Below are 17,382 nucleotides of genomic sequence, written 5' to 3' on the forward strand. Positions count from 1 at the left end.
ACGACGGCTCCCTCTCCTCGGGAGCAGCGGCGCCGCTCGCCCCTAGCAACCTCCTCCCGCGGCGGGCCGGCGGCGCGGCCGGCGCCGGCCCCTTTAAATGGCGGCCGCGGCCCCGCCGTGCGCCCCGCGGAGGCAGCTGGCGAGCGCACGGCGGCCCTCGCCCCCCTCCATGGTAAGCGCCGCGCTCTGCGTTCCCCGCCCGCCCCTCCGGTGGGCTCCGTGCCCCCGGCCGCCGCCCCCCCGCGCTAGCGGCGGGCCTCGCAGGTAGGTGCGGCGGCGGCAGCTCTGCTCCCTTCCCGGGCAGCTGCATGGGCGGGCTTGGACGGGCGGCGGCGGCGTGGCGCTGCGGGCAGCGCTGGGAAGCTCCCGTCCCCACCCACCTCCCCGAAAGTTTTTGGGGCGAGGCGGAGCCGGGGGTAGGGTAGGCCTCGGGGCTTCCCGACCGTGGGGTCCCCGCAGGGAGGGTCTGGGCTCCCGGGAGACCCATAGGGGAGGTGGCTGCAGGGTTGCTGGGCAGCCGCTGAATCCTGGCGTTTTGGTTGGGAGGGAGCGGACGAGCAGCAACTGGTGGAGGTTGCAGCAAAAGCCCCTCGGCGCAGCTCTGCTCTCACACCAGGTGGCCCGGAGTGTCTGTGCCTTTGCCTGGCCCCGCTGTCCCCTCCGCAGCCTGTCCCCAGGTCGCGGCCCCGGGCCAGCGCTGGGCAGGGGTAGCCCAACACCCTCTCGGTTCTGGGTTGGTTTGGAGTTGAAATCCAGCGTTGCCTCATCCCGGCGGATCCGGTAGTACGGGCGGGGTTACTTGTTAGGGCTCTGGGCTGGTTTTGTACCGTTTGCGGGGTGGGGTGGCGCGAGTGACATCCTGTGGCTTAGTTGCCCTTCATAAAGTAAAACTAACTTCCAAAGTGAAGAATACTGATAACAAGGGAGAGTGCTAGAGAGTCAGAAAACAGTTCTGGTTCTTACCTTTATAGTAAGTGATATGAGTCAAATTATTTGTCTCTGAAGTGTTTGGCTTGTATTTCTATGCAATTTATCGCGTAACTAGCAGTAAGTATAAACACTTGATACTTGATGTACCGAGATTATTGTACGTCAGTACTCTGGTAAAAATGCTACACCTGTATGACCTTTCACAAGTTCTGAAAGGTCTCACAGGTTCCTGAGATGTGCTGCACTCCTGGTGGTATTATTTCTGTTCTAAGCATCTGTGCAGCTTCAATGTGCAAGTTGGGGGGACTGCAGTGGAAATAAAATACTTTGATTAAAAATGTAATATATAATTAAATATAGTATAGTGTAGGGGAAAGAAATAAAACCAATGAAAAAGCTGTCAGTGAGAAGTGTTTCCATGCCACTCACCTTGGTGAAACTACCATGTCAGCTATATTATGTATATATTAAAGGGACAAACCATCTTGCTTCACCTTTCTCCACCGCTGCTGGATTACATACCTTACTTCTTTGTTCACAGGAAGTTCATGAAGTGGATCATGGTCTTATTAACCAACTACTTGCTGATTCAGAGGAGACTCTTAATTCATGCACAGAGAAAATGCAGAGTCCTGCTCAGTATAGCTGGAGTGCTGACTGGAGCTTTTGGGTAATGTGCTTTAGCTCTCTCCTAACTTGGTTTTAATTTATAAATATAATATGTGTCTATTTTAATTTATATATGTGTGTATGTGTACAAGCTTTATATCTACAGTTCTCAAGTTGCTTTGTAGTCATGAATTAGTAAAGTGCTCTCCACCCATGTAGTGAGGCAGGTAATTTTATCATTACTGGCTTACTAAAGTGTAAGGTGAGACTGAGAGGGAGTGAAGTTGTTTATCTGATGTCACGGATCGAGTTAGTGACAGAACGTGTGGCTTCTGTGCCCAGTCTTGTCTCCCAGTTGCTGATATGAACCCATCCAGTGTTTCTTATGCCTATAGAAAGACATTTTTGATGCTCTGATGCTTTAAGCATAAGGGCTGAATTTTGATTCTTGGTGGTGGTTGGTGGTTCTGGATTGTATTCCTAGTGTTTGTTTTTGTCAAGTAAACACATTTGTTTTCCACAAGAGTAAATGAGCTTCCTGTGTTTTCTGTAAAAATTGAATTTGTGAATAAGAAAGGCAGAAAAGAAGTAATTTAGTTTTTTTTCCTTTCCAGGAAAGTGCCTGACTGAAAGCAGAGTGTGTAATAATAAGTTATTATTTCAGTACTTTTCTTCTGGTAGATTTTTTGTAAGTGCCTTGAGAGAAGGTGAATGTGTGTGTAGACTTGGAGTGTATGTTTTATTGTTAATTTGGTGCATGAATTGTTATTGTTTGATAGGGAAGGAGGCCACGTGTGCATGGAGCCATAGGTGAGGTAACAGCTGATCTTGTGGGAGACATAGAGTGCCAGAGCTGTGAGGAAGGGAATCTGACTCAGGTTCTGTATCAGATGTCCTCAGCACATCCGTGTGCTTCAGTTCATAGGAACATGATCTGGATTACTGTGTCCTTCTCCTGATGAGGTCATCACAGTGTTCATTGTGCTCAGCAGGTGAAAGATTGAGTAGCTAGTGAAGGCCAGAAGGAATCCATGGCAGAGCTGTGAGCAGAAGCGGTGGGGGGAGGTAGGGCAGATCAGATTTCCCAATTCCATATTTACAAATCTAGCTTGTATGTTTTCATCACTCCTGTTCACAAGTAAATGTCCTAATGGTCAGGACATCTGTTTTTGCATCTAAGGCCATAGGATAAATGTCCTCCAAATGCATGTGTACTCTTAAACTGAGCAGTAGTAATCTGGAGCCAATGACAATGAGACAGGCCTAATAAAATCCCAGCAAATCATAGACTTGTGCTGCTACAGTGACTTCTTGGGGTGTTCAGTATTTTCTTCATTATCCCTTCAGAGACAAGGATGGTCCAGGGCTGTCCTGTCTGTGCCCAGCTGTGTCTCTGTCCTTGAGTAGATAGGAAGTTGTACTGTGCTGACATTGTAACTGCCAACTATGCTCTTGTTAGGTGGAAAATTAGCTTGTGTAAACTAATGCTTGATGGTTTGTATACAAGCACTAATGCAGGTGGTATTTTGTGCGAGGAATAAACCTTGTTTGTTGGACTTGCAGTTAACAACTCAGTGTTTCCTTGATAGGCCTGGCAATTGAAAATAAAGTCATTAAAATATTGTATATGGAGAATGTGGCTGTTCTATTACCTTTGCACTCTTAAGTTTGAGACACATGCTGAAGGCTTGAAGTTTCTTTGAACAGAGCTTTGAGCCTGCACAGTGCAGGATATTGTGTGTCTTCATAGTGCCACTCTGCTTCCCAGAGTAATGGGTAATGTGGAGTTATGGGTCATGTGTACCCATAACTCTGGGGGAGTGAGATTCTTCAGTGCTGTGGCAGTTGCTGTGTGAGTGAGGTGTTTTCCAGTGTGATTAAATGATTATCTTTTGTCTGACTTATACTCCAGGACCTTTGTATGTGTTTGATGTTGGTGTTTATCTGGTTCTGCAAATATGACCTTGCAGTTAAAACAAAGTAATTGTGTAAATACTTCCCTTTTGTAAGATGATTCTGCAGCTGGAAATGTTGTAGCCTTACCGTTGGTCACTGATTAGTTTTAAAAGCCTTTACCAGTCTGGTTGTAGGAAGCCATGGCGCTTATTTTCTCAGCCTCAAGGCAACTGGCTTGTAAAGCAGCAAGAACCAAGAAGTCACAAATCTGAGGTGAAAATTAAGATCTTCTATTTAAAATGTTATGTCATTGGCATCTCTCCTTGCTCTTGACAGAAAATATTTCAATAACTCACGTGATCAGCTGCTGACTATTAAAAACAAATAATTAAAACTCCCTAAATTCTGAGTCACAGTAAATGTGTAGGTGACAGTGTGGAAGGCAGGTTGTTGCAGTGTGTGAAGCGTGTGTCTCACTAACATTTGACAAAGATAATCTTAGTGTCCTATGGCAGTTGGGAACCTGTTACGCTTATCCCCAGTAGAATGGAGGAATTGCTACAACAGCAGGACTAGCCCATGGTAACATCCAGGGATCAGCTTTGTTGCCAGGGTTATTTGCTTGGCCAGGCTGCATGTTTCCAGCAACTTGGGGGTTCATTTCGAGGGTGATGTACTCTTGTTTTGCTGGTGATAGAAACTAAATGTGGATGTTAGAGCCTGACTGGTTTGACTTCAGTTTTTCATGGACTGAGTGGGAGTAGGCAGTTGTGCCATGCCTCTGGAAGTCAGGCCAGGTATCAGGAATGCTCAATAGGTGCTGTGAGCACATGTAATTAGCAGCAGGCTAGGGCTGGCAGTCTCTGGGACACAATCTGTCTCCTGGCTATGGTGAGTGGGGAGAAGGAAGGGCAGCTGAAAAATTATCTGGGAGGGAAGAAGAGTATCCTGCTATGTGGATTTTTTCTTAATCTCTTAAAAAAATAATACTTTGGATATCTTTGTTGAGTAATTTTGAGAAATTATTAGTTTTCTCTGCTACTGTAAGCAATTCTTAAACTGATAGTATTACTGCTATTTTGAGGATTGATGGTGTGTCATGGGATATTTTTTGGGTTTTGTTTTTGTCCGCCCCACCCCCCCCACCTGGAGGTAGACAAAACTGGACTTCTATAAACTCACCAGAAGAAGAAAAAAAGATGGCTTACAAACTTAATCTTGAGATTTTCTCTCTCCACTGGAAACCGTAAAGCTTTTATCTCCAGTTGATTAAATAGTCCTAGTTTTGGCAACTGCAAATAGATGATGAAAGTCAAATATGATTGGAAATTGTTATATATGGAAGCCCTATCTCAGGATTCTGAATTCACCCTTTTATCTTTTTTTATGCCCTTCATACTGAAATATGGTTCAGTTTCATATTCTTGGAAGAAGAAACCTGTGAAAGCCTTAAGTATTTTCCTACCATAGTGAAGAAAGTAAAGGTGAATGAGGAAGCTAATGAAAAGGATCCTTGCATCAAAAGTGAGGGTGTTATGTATGGGATCTCTAGTTTATATTAATGACCAGTAAAAGGAACTTCATGTATGTCTACAATAAGAAGAATGCCTGTTGAAAAAAAGCTCAAAAAAGTAAGTCCTTCCCTTGGAATTAAAAGGTAGGTAGAATGAGTGGAAATCAAATGAGCATCACAGAAAATTGCTTGTATCTGGGAGGCTTCTTTAAGAATTTGAAAAGGTGAAGTGTGAGGGAGGTGTTAGAAAGAAGATAATAAAAGAGGCTTTCGAAAGGTGATTGATTGGAGTGTAATGCCAGTTTAAAGAATCGGTCAGTGTGAAGGAGTCTGAAAATAGAAGCAAATAATTGATACAGTGAAAAGTGAAAATAAGCATTTTGTTTTTCATAATATAAGAGCAACTGAGGTTGCACAAGATTGCGAAAGTATTTTGAATTTTTACGTGCATGGATCTGGTTTCTACAAGAAAGAACTAGTCTGGGAGTGTGTGACAATACGTATGGCAAGAACACAGTAAGCATATATGACTCAAACCTGCACAAGAAGTGATGCAGATATGTATCACAGTTTGGAAGATAACTTATTGAAGCACAGATACAAACTGAGGCACTTTGGGGCCCAAGACTAGTAGGGTTAAATGAAATATTTCTTGTCTTTATAATTGTTTGAATCCTCCTTCTACATTTCTCTAAAGACTCACACCACTCTTGGAATGGCTTACTGGGCTGGTTGAAGTGTTAATTGTTTTGGGAGCTGATATTTAAGGCCTTGTGACAGTAGCTCTCTTACGTTGTATACTTGGTATGTTGCTGTTTGTTTTCTATGCCTCCAAATGTTTGGGGTGTGGAAGAAATACTTCAATTCTCTTGGCATTGGACGAGGTTTTTAAGCCTTTTTATTTGCTGGTATGAAGCTAAGGAGGATGAGAATTGGTTGAATTAATTGCTATAGATCTACAAAGAGAGTGAAAGCATTTAAGCACATTAATACTGCATTTTGGTGTATTGTTGGTTGGGCTTTTTTTAAAATTTGGTTTGGTTTTTTAAATGCCCTAACTTTAGTGCAAATAGGTTTTGCTGTAGTTGTAGGACTAGTGTGTTTTTTGTTTACCTACCTGGAATCTCCAGGTGCCTTTTTTCAGCCCAGTGATAGCGCTGATTATACAGCAACAGTGTTTTAATTTGGTAGGAAGACACACTGCAGTTCTCATCGATCCTTGAACATGGGTGATTAGTCTAAAGGGTTTTTTCTCCCTTCTTTTCATGCTGGGAATGTCTTTATTGCTGTTGATACAGTTTCAGACTGAGCAGGGAGGTAGATCTGGTTGTGATAAAATTTTTTAACCAGTTCTGATGAAAGACTGACAGTGGTGCTTTGTCAAAATAAGCTTTTGCCAGCTGCAGCAGTAGGTAATTCTATATAACCTGAATTATTACTGTACACATATAAATTAGTCTAGAACCTGAAGGTTAAGTATAATAGGTCAGAAAGAAAATACTTCAGATTTGTGTGATTTTACTTATTTTTTTCTGAGAGCAAACCATTAGAAATGCAGCATGGTTCAGGAAATCTGCATGGAGTTGGAATAGTGATATCCTTTTAATGAAAGGGAAGTCCCTAAGTTGCAGAATGAGTGCTTTGTAAGTCAACTATAGGAGATGGAAATAAGATTTTTAAAAAAAATTGCCTTTGTTTGTGTGCAGCTTGTATTTCTACAAACAGGTAGCAATGTAGCACTGTCTTTCAGGTCTGCTACAGGTGAACCGCTTGTATATAGGGAGAGGGAAAGAAGACAGATAGAAAAAACTGTGCAAGATATAATTGTTTTGTGGTATATTAAGTCATTAGTAGCAGCCAGGAGAATACATTCTGGTGCAATTGCTCAGTGAGTGCCACTTTCCATGGAATTTCAAGTGCAGTAGGGCTACTGGCAGGCTTAATGAGATGACTAGAGTAATTTATAGCAAAGCACTTTATATAATTGGCCACAGTCACTCCTGCATTATTAACTATGTAGTGTTGTGGTTTAATATGCTCCTTCAGGTTTTCACTGTAGTCCTGATCGAAAGTATTTATGTATCCTTCTATGAGTTGCTGAAAACTAAATTGCACCAAGGGGAATTACTACCATGGTGATTGTTTCCTTCATGATGTTGTTTTCTGATCCTTGTTTGGGCATTGTTACTAACCTTAAATACAGATCAGAGATGCAGTTGCAGACAGATTTTACTGGCAGGGCAAGGAGGGAAATGTCCAGCTGAAGTGTGCTGTTCATTTGCTTCTCTGTTTGGCTACTTTGGCATCAAATGATCTTGGTGGCACTTTGTTGCAGGTAAGGAAGATGAGTTGAAAAGTTATGTCTTGTAGTTTCTTTATTGTATATAGCATTTTTCCTCATCCTGAAAACATCTGGATTTCCTCCCCTGTTTGTTAAATAGATCAAATAAGTCTAAAGACAGGCAGTTTGAATTCTTTTGTATTACTTGGGCAGCCTGCAGTGAAAGATCAGGTGGAAAAGCAGATGTTCTTAACCAATAACATTGGCTACTTGTTTCACATGTGTGCTGTAAAAACAAATGAGTCAGATGAAACTGCTGTTCAGAAAGGAATGTATTTTGTTTTCCAAAAGGAAATAATCTTGATTGAGCTTGTAATTTTCATTGCATCGTAGTACCTAGTACACTTATGGCTCTTGAAACCTGGACATCCTAGTTACAAAACTCAAAATTAGCCTGAGGAGTAGACAAATTGACTTGGGCTCAAGGGTGACTGTGCTGGAGGATGACAAACCCACTTCAAGTACAATGTTAAGATAGTAAGTGGAGAGTTCATCCAAACACACTTGGTTTATTTTTTAAGTTTGTTTTAGAAGTTGATGTATCACAGACTTAGTTATATTTTGATTTACCTTTTTCCTTTTTGTTAAATCATGAGGTACACAAAATTACTAAAATAGAACAAAAAGAATGCTTGAATGCTGCATTTATGACATCAAGAAAGTAGGTACAGATCCACAATTTTTCCCTAAAATGAGAAGGACTTGGGCAGTTAAGAGCCTTGTGAGCTTGGCTTGTGCTGTGGTTTCTGGTCAGGGGCATTATAGGAATAGTTTTGCTACAAGGTTCAAAGATGTTATTGCCAGCTGGAGAGGTGTTGATGAGGATGCTGAATAAATCTGAGATGGGGACATATTAGCTCTTAAAAGCTAAAAGGACCTTAATTGCTAATTTTGAACTGAAGATGTTTGTCAATGGGACTCCAAAGCTCTTGAACTTTTTACTTAACTTTCCTATTTAAAATATGAGTGTTTGTTTCATCCAAACTCAGAGGTGGCAGTTATATAAACAATTACATTTGAAACTGAAATAATCAGCCTCATTGCTAATTGTACACATTAGTTGCTAAATATCCATACTCAGGTGTTCAGTCAGCTACAGATGGTGTTATCTTATAAACAGGAAATGAACTTAATGCAGTCCATGCTAATGCTATTTTTGAGACCTGAGTCACCAGGCTCTGATAAGGCCTTTGTGAGATCACTTTGAATCCTCTCACTAGTTTTCTGATGGAAATAAATTGCCAGTGAATACTTTTCTGTATGGGTATACTTCCCAATATTTTGCTGCTCTTTCAGCACAGAGATTCCCCGTGATGTATCTTGTCTTCGCTTTGGGAAAGCAGACGAGTTACCTTGTTTTTCTGGTGAAACCAGTTCCTTCTATTTACATATGTAGCTGATCTTGACTGCAGAACTGCAGGCCCTCTGAAGCCACCACCCAGCTAGGTGCACAGAGACAGCTACTTATCCTAGCCAGCAGCTGGGGCTGCAAAATGACTGTAAATACAGCCTCTGTGTTCCATTATCTTATCCTTTCAGATTTAAATCCAAGTGATTAAAATGCTTCGACATGCATTTTTGTTTCTTCTGTCAGTTTCCTCAGTAGGAAACTCGGAAAACTCAGGAAACCAGTCAGTAGGGCTGTGCTGGGAGAGGGCTCTCTCTTTGCTGCTGATTCCATATAGTTAGTTGTGGAAATGTAGCAGACAGGTCCTAGGTAAGGCAGGTGGAAAGGGAGAGCCAGCATAAAGAAAGCAGAATAGGTGCATGCCTGCTGTTTCCCTCTTGGAGCATGCAGAGCCCTGTATCCCTTGCCTCAAAGTGCCTCTGGGTGGCTGGTAATGTACACATTTTGAGGAATTTGGGTGTGCATGAAGCATGCCCTGATATCCTCAGATCCTGCTCTGGAGATCAGACTGAGAAGGCATCTCAGTAAGGGCTTGACTTAAAACACGGAACAGTGGCTGAGTTTTGTGGAGATTAGATTTGTCTCCATGCTGAGTTGCCAGGTGCAGATGTACTCTTAAGGCTGGTTCATGGATTGTAGCCTTCAGTGATACAAAGAGAAGTGCTAGGCATTAAATTGCTTCTTTCCAAGATGGTGTTTCCCTGGTGATAGTACTTTCCTCTGCTATTCCCTGTGGGACTTCTGTGAACTTGAAATGATTTATGCTACTGCAGTCTGCTTCCCAAAATCAGTTTTGGTGATAGTGGTTTTAGATTGGAGCTGGGCAGTTCTTAAATGTCACCCCCTGCATAAGTTTTCTTTGCCCAATTGCTGCAGCATTTGTGTGCCTGTTCTGCAAGGCTAGAGTGTTTCAGCTTGTTTTCCAAGCTGGCATGCAAGCAGAGGCTGGCAGAACACTTGCTAGCGCTGCTGGAGAGTGGCCAACACCAGCTCTGAGCAAGTGGGCGAGAGGGGGGAGCTGTAGAGCCTTTGGCCAGGGATTTGTATGGTTTGGAACTGGCTGCAGGCAGCTAGAGGAGGTATGTGTAGAGGGGGGTGTATGTCTTCTGACTTTACATCAGCTTCATGCCTCAGTCAGTTGTATTCTGAAATGGAGCATATGCTTTGCTCTGCACTGTATGTGGCAAGCTTGAGATTTTTGTCTCCAAATCAGAATTGTTATGAAAGTACACTGGCTTCACTTACTTGCAGAAAACAAAGTACTGAATACTGTAAAACCATTGCTTCAGAATAAGCAGAGGATATTCTCAATCCAAGCTCTTGTTTTCCAGGAAAAAATACATAGTACACTAATGGCAAGAGGCTTTCTTATAATAAAATTGATAAGAAGGTTATCAGCTTGTTTCCCAAGCACCTTGTGAAAATGATTTAATTCTGGTGCGACCTTGAAGGAAAAATGTGTGGGAGATCCTCACATTTTCTAAACTGAAATCTCTGTTACAAAATTCTTCCAGGTCAATTTTACTGTTTTGGGGTTTTATTTGTTTGCTTTTTAAAAAAAAATTATTTTTAAGAACATTAAAAATGGATTCCCTAACTGAATATGCGAGTCAAAGTTCTCTGAAGGAATACCTTTATATTTTCAACTCTAAGTCTTTTAATTTTCTTCTTGGGGAGGATGTCAGTTTTAAAAATTTTTCACAAAAATGTTATCTTTTTTATATAGGCTGATGCTAGCAGCATAGTATTTCCTAGTATGTTAAGTTTCCTGTACGTCAGAATCATAATTGTAACAACTTTGGTTGAGAATTTTCCAGGCTGTTTTTCAAGCCATGCTCCACCACGTTTTGACTTACATAGGTGAAGCTCAAGCATGAGATTCCTTCATTCCTGCTCTTGGAAGGACACTGTGTGTGACTGGTGAGGTGCAGGAGATGACCAGGCCTGTGAGCAGTATTCCAGCTCAGCCAAGTTCATGTTCCACATGGGGAAACGTTTGTCATCAGGTCTCCCTCTCCCTGGTCAGTAGTTGACCAGAAGTTGACCAGCTTCTGACTGCTAGTTCTGAGGAGTTTCTGTGTAGATTTTTGGAAGCTCTGGTGTTAGTGGTAAATCATAGTCTGTCTGACACTTTCAGTGTGCCTGCCTGTGCATGCGTGAGAGCTAGTTAATATTAACACTCACTTTGGGAGAACTAGGGACTCTGTTTTTAGCCTAGTTTATGGGGTCTTGTAGGCTTAAAAAACTCCAGCCAACATCCCTCACTCCCCTATCCACCCCAACCTTACCAACCCCCAATCAAACTAACCCCTGGAAGACACAGTAGCTGAAGTATTTGCCAATGACCTGTATTTTAATATCCCTATCTTTAAATTATATGTATTGTATTTCCAACAGAAGAAAGACATATTTTCACCAAAGTTCTGCTGGCTGCCACTGAAGGAGAATGCTGCTGTTTTTTTCTGCTCAGTAACTAAGAAATGTTAGAGTTCCTTCTTCCTTCAGACCCCACAAAGAGGGAGGTTGGACCACAGGAGTGGGGACATGATGACATTTGTGCACAGCCCTGTGGCTGTCAGTGGCCCTGTGCTTGTGAGGCTCCCTTCTCCAGGTAAGGGTGAAGGAAAAAAAGTGTATAATGAATGTAAGGAAAATAGCTGTATCTCCCTAAACATTTCCCCCTCCCACTGTGACTAGGAGCTTGTTCACATTTCCTTGAGAGCATGGGAACTTTTGAAAAGCAGGCTCCTAAGGAATACAATGAGCAAACCCCGGCAACAGTTGCTTTGTTCCTTTCTCTTTAATTGGTTGACATGCCTTTTATGACCTATCAAATACAGCTGTGTGGATAAGCAGATGTGATCAAATATCTGCTTATTAAAAAAAACCCAAAAAACCAATGAAAACTCCCAAACACACACAACACCTCTCCCAAAAACAACAAAATTGAACCAAAGTGCACAGTATACTGTACACAGCACAGTAAGTCACCCAAAGTAATGTCATGTCTTCAGGTCCTGTGAGTGGTTCTTTCCCTGTGTAAGTTAAATGCTTTTGTCCTTCAAGAGAGAAAACAACCTAAGTCACTGCTAGTAAAGCTTTTGAGAACTCAATGATTGAAAATTGTTCCTAAACAATTTTTTTCCTGTGATTCTTGTCAAGAATTGACTAGTGAAAATAGTTCACTGTAACAGAGTGGATCTGGACTGTTTACATGTGACAAGGTAAACTGAACAAGTCTGACACTTCCAACATACAACCTAGTGCTTGTTGTCAGAAGTGGGAAACTGTGCCCTGTAACTGCAAAAAGATAAGGCAGGCTGGTAGTCATGTGGATGTGAGCTTTCACTGTGATTCTGTGATTCAGTTTTATCTGTGGTAACTCCTGCAGTGCTATATCAAGCTTTCAAGGACACTGAAAATGACAGGATTCAGAAAAACTACAAGTGTGAAAAAGAAAAATCTTTTTGCTAATAGACTTGAGAAGCTTAATCCCTACTTCAGAAACAGATGAGTAACTTGCTTACAATCCAAAAATAATTCACAAAGTGAAGATAAAGTTAACCAAATATATTAACTGAAGAACTAACCGTAGGTAGGGTGGATTTTTCCATCCAGAGTGACTTTTAATTAAAAAGGTAAAATATATATTTTATTCTTTTCCAAAGAGAATTTTGGTTGTTGAAGCTCTAGTTTTAAAGCCAGAGAGCTGTGGCTTGTGTGTTATAGATTAGATTGGATGATTAATGAACTTTTGTGGACTGAAGAAATGGTGGCAGTGGGATCAACATTTCTGTGATGGAAAGGCTTGTGTGGACCTGGCACCTTTTACAGATGAGAGATCATCTCCCTGTCCCAAGGGGAGTGTTCCTGTGTTAATAAGGGAGTCGGCCTGAATCTGTCTTGGAGTATGCAAAGTCTTAAGTTTGTCTGCCTTACACTGAGGCTTTTTGAGGCTTTTGTTCAGGCCTGTTAACTTGGTTGTCATCTCCCCTAGTGAGGTTTTAATCTCACTGAAAGTGGGATCTTGATGTTTTGTTTTGGTTGGGTGTTTTTTTTGTTTTTTGGGTTTTTTTTGTTTGTTTGTTTGTTTTTTGTTGTTGTTGTTCTTGGTTTGGGGTTTTTTTTTGTAGGTTTTGGGTTGGTATTTTTCCCTACTGTATCAGATAAGTTTAAAGAATATTTGCAGTACAGAGGAGACTTGTATGAAATCCAGACTTCTCTCTGACTGGGTGTTGCTCTTCTGGAGGCTGTGTTCTTTTTCTTTCTCCTGATGCTAAGAAGGGTTTTAAATGAATTTGAATATGGAAGAAATCGTTATTCAATAGAAATGCAACAGCTTTTGCCAGAATACTTAATGTTTGTTTTAATATGTCAATGTAAGGTTAAAATGTACTTTTGTCCTAACCTTACTAATACTGTCCAAATTTGGTTTTGACCATGTCTAGAAATTTCATAGGAAAGTACAGATCTTTGGGGAATAGTCAGGTGATCTTTTAGGTGGGGTTTAGAATTAATGGTTTGGATTTACATGTTGTTAGACGAGGAGCTAAGCTGTAAGTTCCATGGGCCATATTTTGATGGGTAAGTGAGGCTTCTGAGCATAAAAGTAGTGGTAGTGTGGGCAGCTTGCTTATAGGTTTGCTTGATTCTGGGTCCCTGAGCCTGTGGTGGTAACTGATACCGAGATTGAATCTCAGTGGGAGACATCTCTTGAAATGAGGTGATATGGGAGTTATTATCCTACTGGTGAGGTCAACTTACCTATGATCTCAGCTGTTGTATTCATAGCTGCATGTCACAACTATACAATGCAAATTACCAGGTAATCTGGGGTTTGTGGTGTCAAAACAAAGGGAGAACACTAACAAAGCAAATGCAGAATTATTGCTGTCATTAGTGTTTGTTAACAAATGTGCACACTGTTCTGCTGAAGTTGATTGCTTATTTGCATGCTTAGTGATATCTCCAATCAAATAGTTTCCTAATGATTAGGATTTTTTGCTGTACTCCTGGGAGAAGGTATTGTTTAATTTTCCTCTGCAGTTTGCTAAATGGCTCAAATTGTTTGCAGTGGCTGCACTTTGAAGATGTAAATGTGAAGGGAAGCTGGTTTTTTTTTTTTCTAACAGGCTTCTAGCCTATAAATAACTTGGCTTAGTTCTATTTAAGTTTATATATTTTTTTCTGGAACATGACTTTACATAGTTGAACTGATGCATTTCTAAACAAGGTATGAGAATCATTTGGTTGTGTGTCTCCAGTATCTGGGTCTTACATAACTGTCTTTGATAAAACTTTCTGGTTGTCACTGAAAATGGTTTTCGGTTTATGCTGCTTTACAGGTTTCTGGTATATTTTGTGGCTTCAGATGAAAAATGGTTATAAGTTGTTGGCTGCACTTAACAATTTCCTTGGTGATTAATTATAGCATAACCATAAATGCCTAAGATTATCCTCAGGCCAAGTATTTGCCTGATGACTTTAATTGAACTTAGAAATGCATATGTATTAAAAACAAGTTGTTTTTCATCTTGTGAGTGCCATGTTCCAACCTGTTTTATGCCTTTCCTCTTTTAATATTTGCTGCTAGATTTTGTAACTCACAGGTGGCAACCTACTTCAAATGCTGCCACATGTTGGACATTATAGTAGTGATTAGGAGAGATGTTGTATTCATAGAAATATCTTGTTTTCTTCACTTGAAGGAAGTTGAAATTGCCAATAGTGTTAAAATTGCCTCTCCTGTTTCCTGAGTCTGTTGAGAGATCTCTTCTCAATCACCAAGCCACCTACTGAGTAAGTAAAAATTACAGATTTAAGTGAGATAGTTTTCATGCAGAGCAGGGGAGAAATAAGTTTCAAAAGTTTTAGTGTGCTCACATTTTTCTGCTGATTAGATAAAGATTCAGAGCAGATTCTGCATAGAAATCTACAATTAATAAAGATTTCTTATAGTCCAGCCACTCATGACGACACCTAAATGCCAGCAAGGGTTTCCAAGACAAGCTGTAGCAGGTTTTATGCTCTAGAAAAATTCCAGTTCTAAGTAAAACTCAGTATCCTGAGTCTGGATTCTTGGAGCTGTTGAACTGGCTGATTCAGGCACTAATACAAATGTGTCTGTGACACTGTGATGCTCCCATTTTTTTTTATTCCTTTTACATTTAAAACCACAAAAATGCTGAACTTTAGTGTAGCTCTTATCTCTTGTATACAGCATGTTTGAGAAACGGCATTTCCCTTTAAAAGCATTGCTTCCTAAATCATGATTTCACAAATTGTGACTTTCATTTTCCTCTCATGGCAGGCCAATTCTTTTATTCCCTGTATACTAGCATTAGCATCACAAGCCCAGACTTCAGTCAGCTGAGGTAGGGCTGTATAAACCGTAGGGACTCTGGAACTACAGGTGGAAACTTCACAGATGTGAGTTAAATTTTCATTTTCCCTTATGTCGCTTTCCAGAGTACTTGCAAAGAACTTGGTTTCTTCAAAGCAGTGCAGATACTGGATGCCTTTTGTGCATGATCAGTTAAAAGTGTGCATTTCAGAACTGGATGTTGCAAGCCAAGAAACCATAGCCCATCTACTTCAGCAGATTACATGCTTTCCAATAATGTTTTTATAATTACAGAAATAACTGAAATATAACTGGAGGCATTACAGCATAGAGGAGACTTGTCTAGCATGTTCCTCTTTAGCTACACCCAAACCTTTCAGGTTTACTTTTCTCAGAAGGGGAGGGGTGGATGTATTTTCTGTCTTCATCCCTTGCTGCCTTTTTGCATTGCAATGCTCAGAATATCAGTTAACTACAAATATGTTCTCAAATAGAGGTCAAACATAAAGACTTATTTTTATTCACTGTAGTAGAAGGTAAACTGACATTTTTTTAAAAGCTGATCGGTGTCAGGGCAGCTTTGCTCTCTCATGTGTTACATGCACTTTAACAATTGACTTTGAGGTTGCACTTGTGTTCTTGTGGCCTAAGAGCTCAATTATCAAGTATAAGATGCCAGACTATTGTAGGATCTGAGTGTAGGGTGGTGTTCAGGGAACTTTTCAACAGCAAGAAGCAGGAATGTCCTCAGTGAAAAAGCAAAATGTGGGAATCTTGAGGAGGTGGGAGCACTATTGGCTCTAGTTTATTAAAAGACCATCAAGATAAAGCTATCTTTGTCCTGGGATTTTATAGACAAGCACAAACATAGTGAAAGGGTAGTGGCCAACTAACATGCTGCAGGAATGTGTCAAAAGTAAGCATGCTGCAAGGTGGTTGCCTCCTTTCTTCCCCCACACTAAATATAAATGGCAATCTTATGGTAGGAATGGGTTTAATGGTGAATGCCAACTTTTGAAGTAATACAGGTGCTCAAGTAGAGAATAGTATCCATGTGCTTAAGAACTTTAGAAAGGATTAAGAAGAAAAGTGTGAAAGAGGCTTTTGTATAATATATTTATACCTGGTTCCAGGAACGCTTAGCTGGACTAAAGCTATTAAAGGAAGAAATAATTTCTGAGTCATGACTTTATACAGCATTTAGTTAAGACTGCCTCTAAAATAAGTGTCCAATATCTGTTAAGAAAATAATATGATCCTCTTACAACTGAAAATGAAAAGTAGGACTTTTATGCAGAATATTTTCTGGAGAATGTACTGAAGCTCTTCATTTGAATGGGAATAGGCACATTTGTTTATAGGAGTAAGGAGTTAAAGTCCATTGAAGTAGTCCTCTATGTTGTGAGTTTACTGCCCAATTGAAAATTCTAGACAGTGATGTCTTTAAAACGGGATGAACTGTAGAACATGACAGAAAATCAGGAAGTGATGGTGATGCTGCTATTCATTCTTACTGGAGGAAACTATTACCTTTATTCTTACAGATCTAGTTAAAGCAACTGGTGAAAAATCCAGTGCATTGTAGTATTCCTGAAGTGCTGCTCCAAGTAGACACTGATGTTCTAGGTTCTGTTCTTGTGTTGTACTGGCCTCCATGAGGGCTTGATTTTTCTGTCACCTCTGTATTGCGGCCTTACTGCCTCTTCACTCTAGTCTGTGCTAGAATATTTAGTACCAGAAGGGCTCTCATCTCCTTATGGGTGGAACAGGTGGCTGTCATAGCACTGTAATGCCTTGTGACTGGCATCTGGCCTGATACAGGGAATAGTTTGGCCTGTGTCAAATAAATACTCTTATATAAGTAAGCATAAAGTTACAGTGATGATCGCATTTAGATACCACCTATTCTTTATTGCTCTTCTGAGGTTCATTTGTTCTTCAGGATAAAATTTCACATCCAGTATGAAGACAGTTGATGGCTGAAAATAAATCTGTTTGCATAACCTTTTACTGTTCTTTGTTGCAGCTCTCAAGTTCCACTTACAAATATAGGAGTGAGGAATTCAAGAGACAGTTTTCTCATCTGCCAGACTCAGAGAAACTTATAGTAGGTAAGAAGTAGTCCCAGAAACTCCTTGTCTTCTGTTGGACTTCAGATTGCAGTCATGTCAAAAGATTTTGGGTTTTTTATGGCAAATTTTAACTGCAGCTGATAACTCCTTATTCTGCTGTCTTTGAACTAGCATGAGATACCTTCAAGGAAAACTAGGTCCATACTCCTCTACTGCCTGCTTTGTGGGGAAAAACAAAATAAAAAAGATGTTGTTTCTGAAACTCAGTTA

General features: G+C 40.7%; 1 protein-coding gene across 4 annotated transcripts in view; it reads left to right on the forward strand.

Moving 5' to 3' along the window:
- The first annotated feature begins 97 nt into the window (after nucleotides 1–97).
- The window catches only part of GRAMD1C (GRAM domain containing 1C), a 56,118-nt gene continuing 38,833 nt past the window's right edge, over nucleotides 98–17,382 (forward strand). For 2 of the 4 annotated variants that reach the window (XM_033052303.2, XM_033052304.2), the window contains exons 1-3: nucleotides 98–172; nucleotides 1,472–1,600; nucleotides 17,067–17,151. In XM_033052303.2, coding sequence (XP_032908194.2) covers nucleotides 98–172; nucleotides 1,472–1,600; nucleotides 17,067–17,151 — 289 coding nt within the window. Of the gene's footprint in view, nucleotides 173–244; nucleotides 265–474; nucleotides 781–1,471; nucleotides 1,601–17,066; nucleotides 17,152–17,382 lie in introns of those variants that run through there. The other 2 variants (XM_033052307.1, XM_033052306.2) reach the window with 2 other exon arrangements.

This window comes from Catharus ustulatus, chromosome 2 (genome assembly GCF_009819885.2).
Source record: "Catharus ustulatus isolate bCatUst1 chromosome 2, bCatUst1.pri.v2, whole genome shotgun sequence".
NCBI classification, from domain to species: domain Eukaryota; kingdom Metazoa; phylum Chordata; class Aves; order Passeriformes; family Turdidae; genus Catharus; species Catharus ustulatus.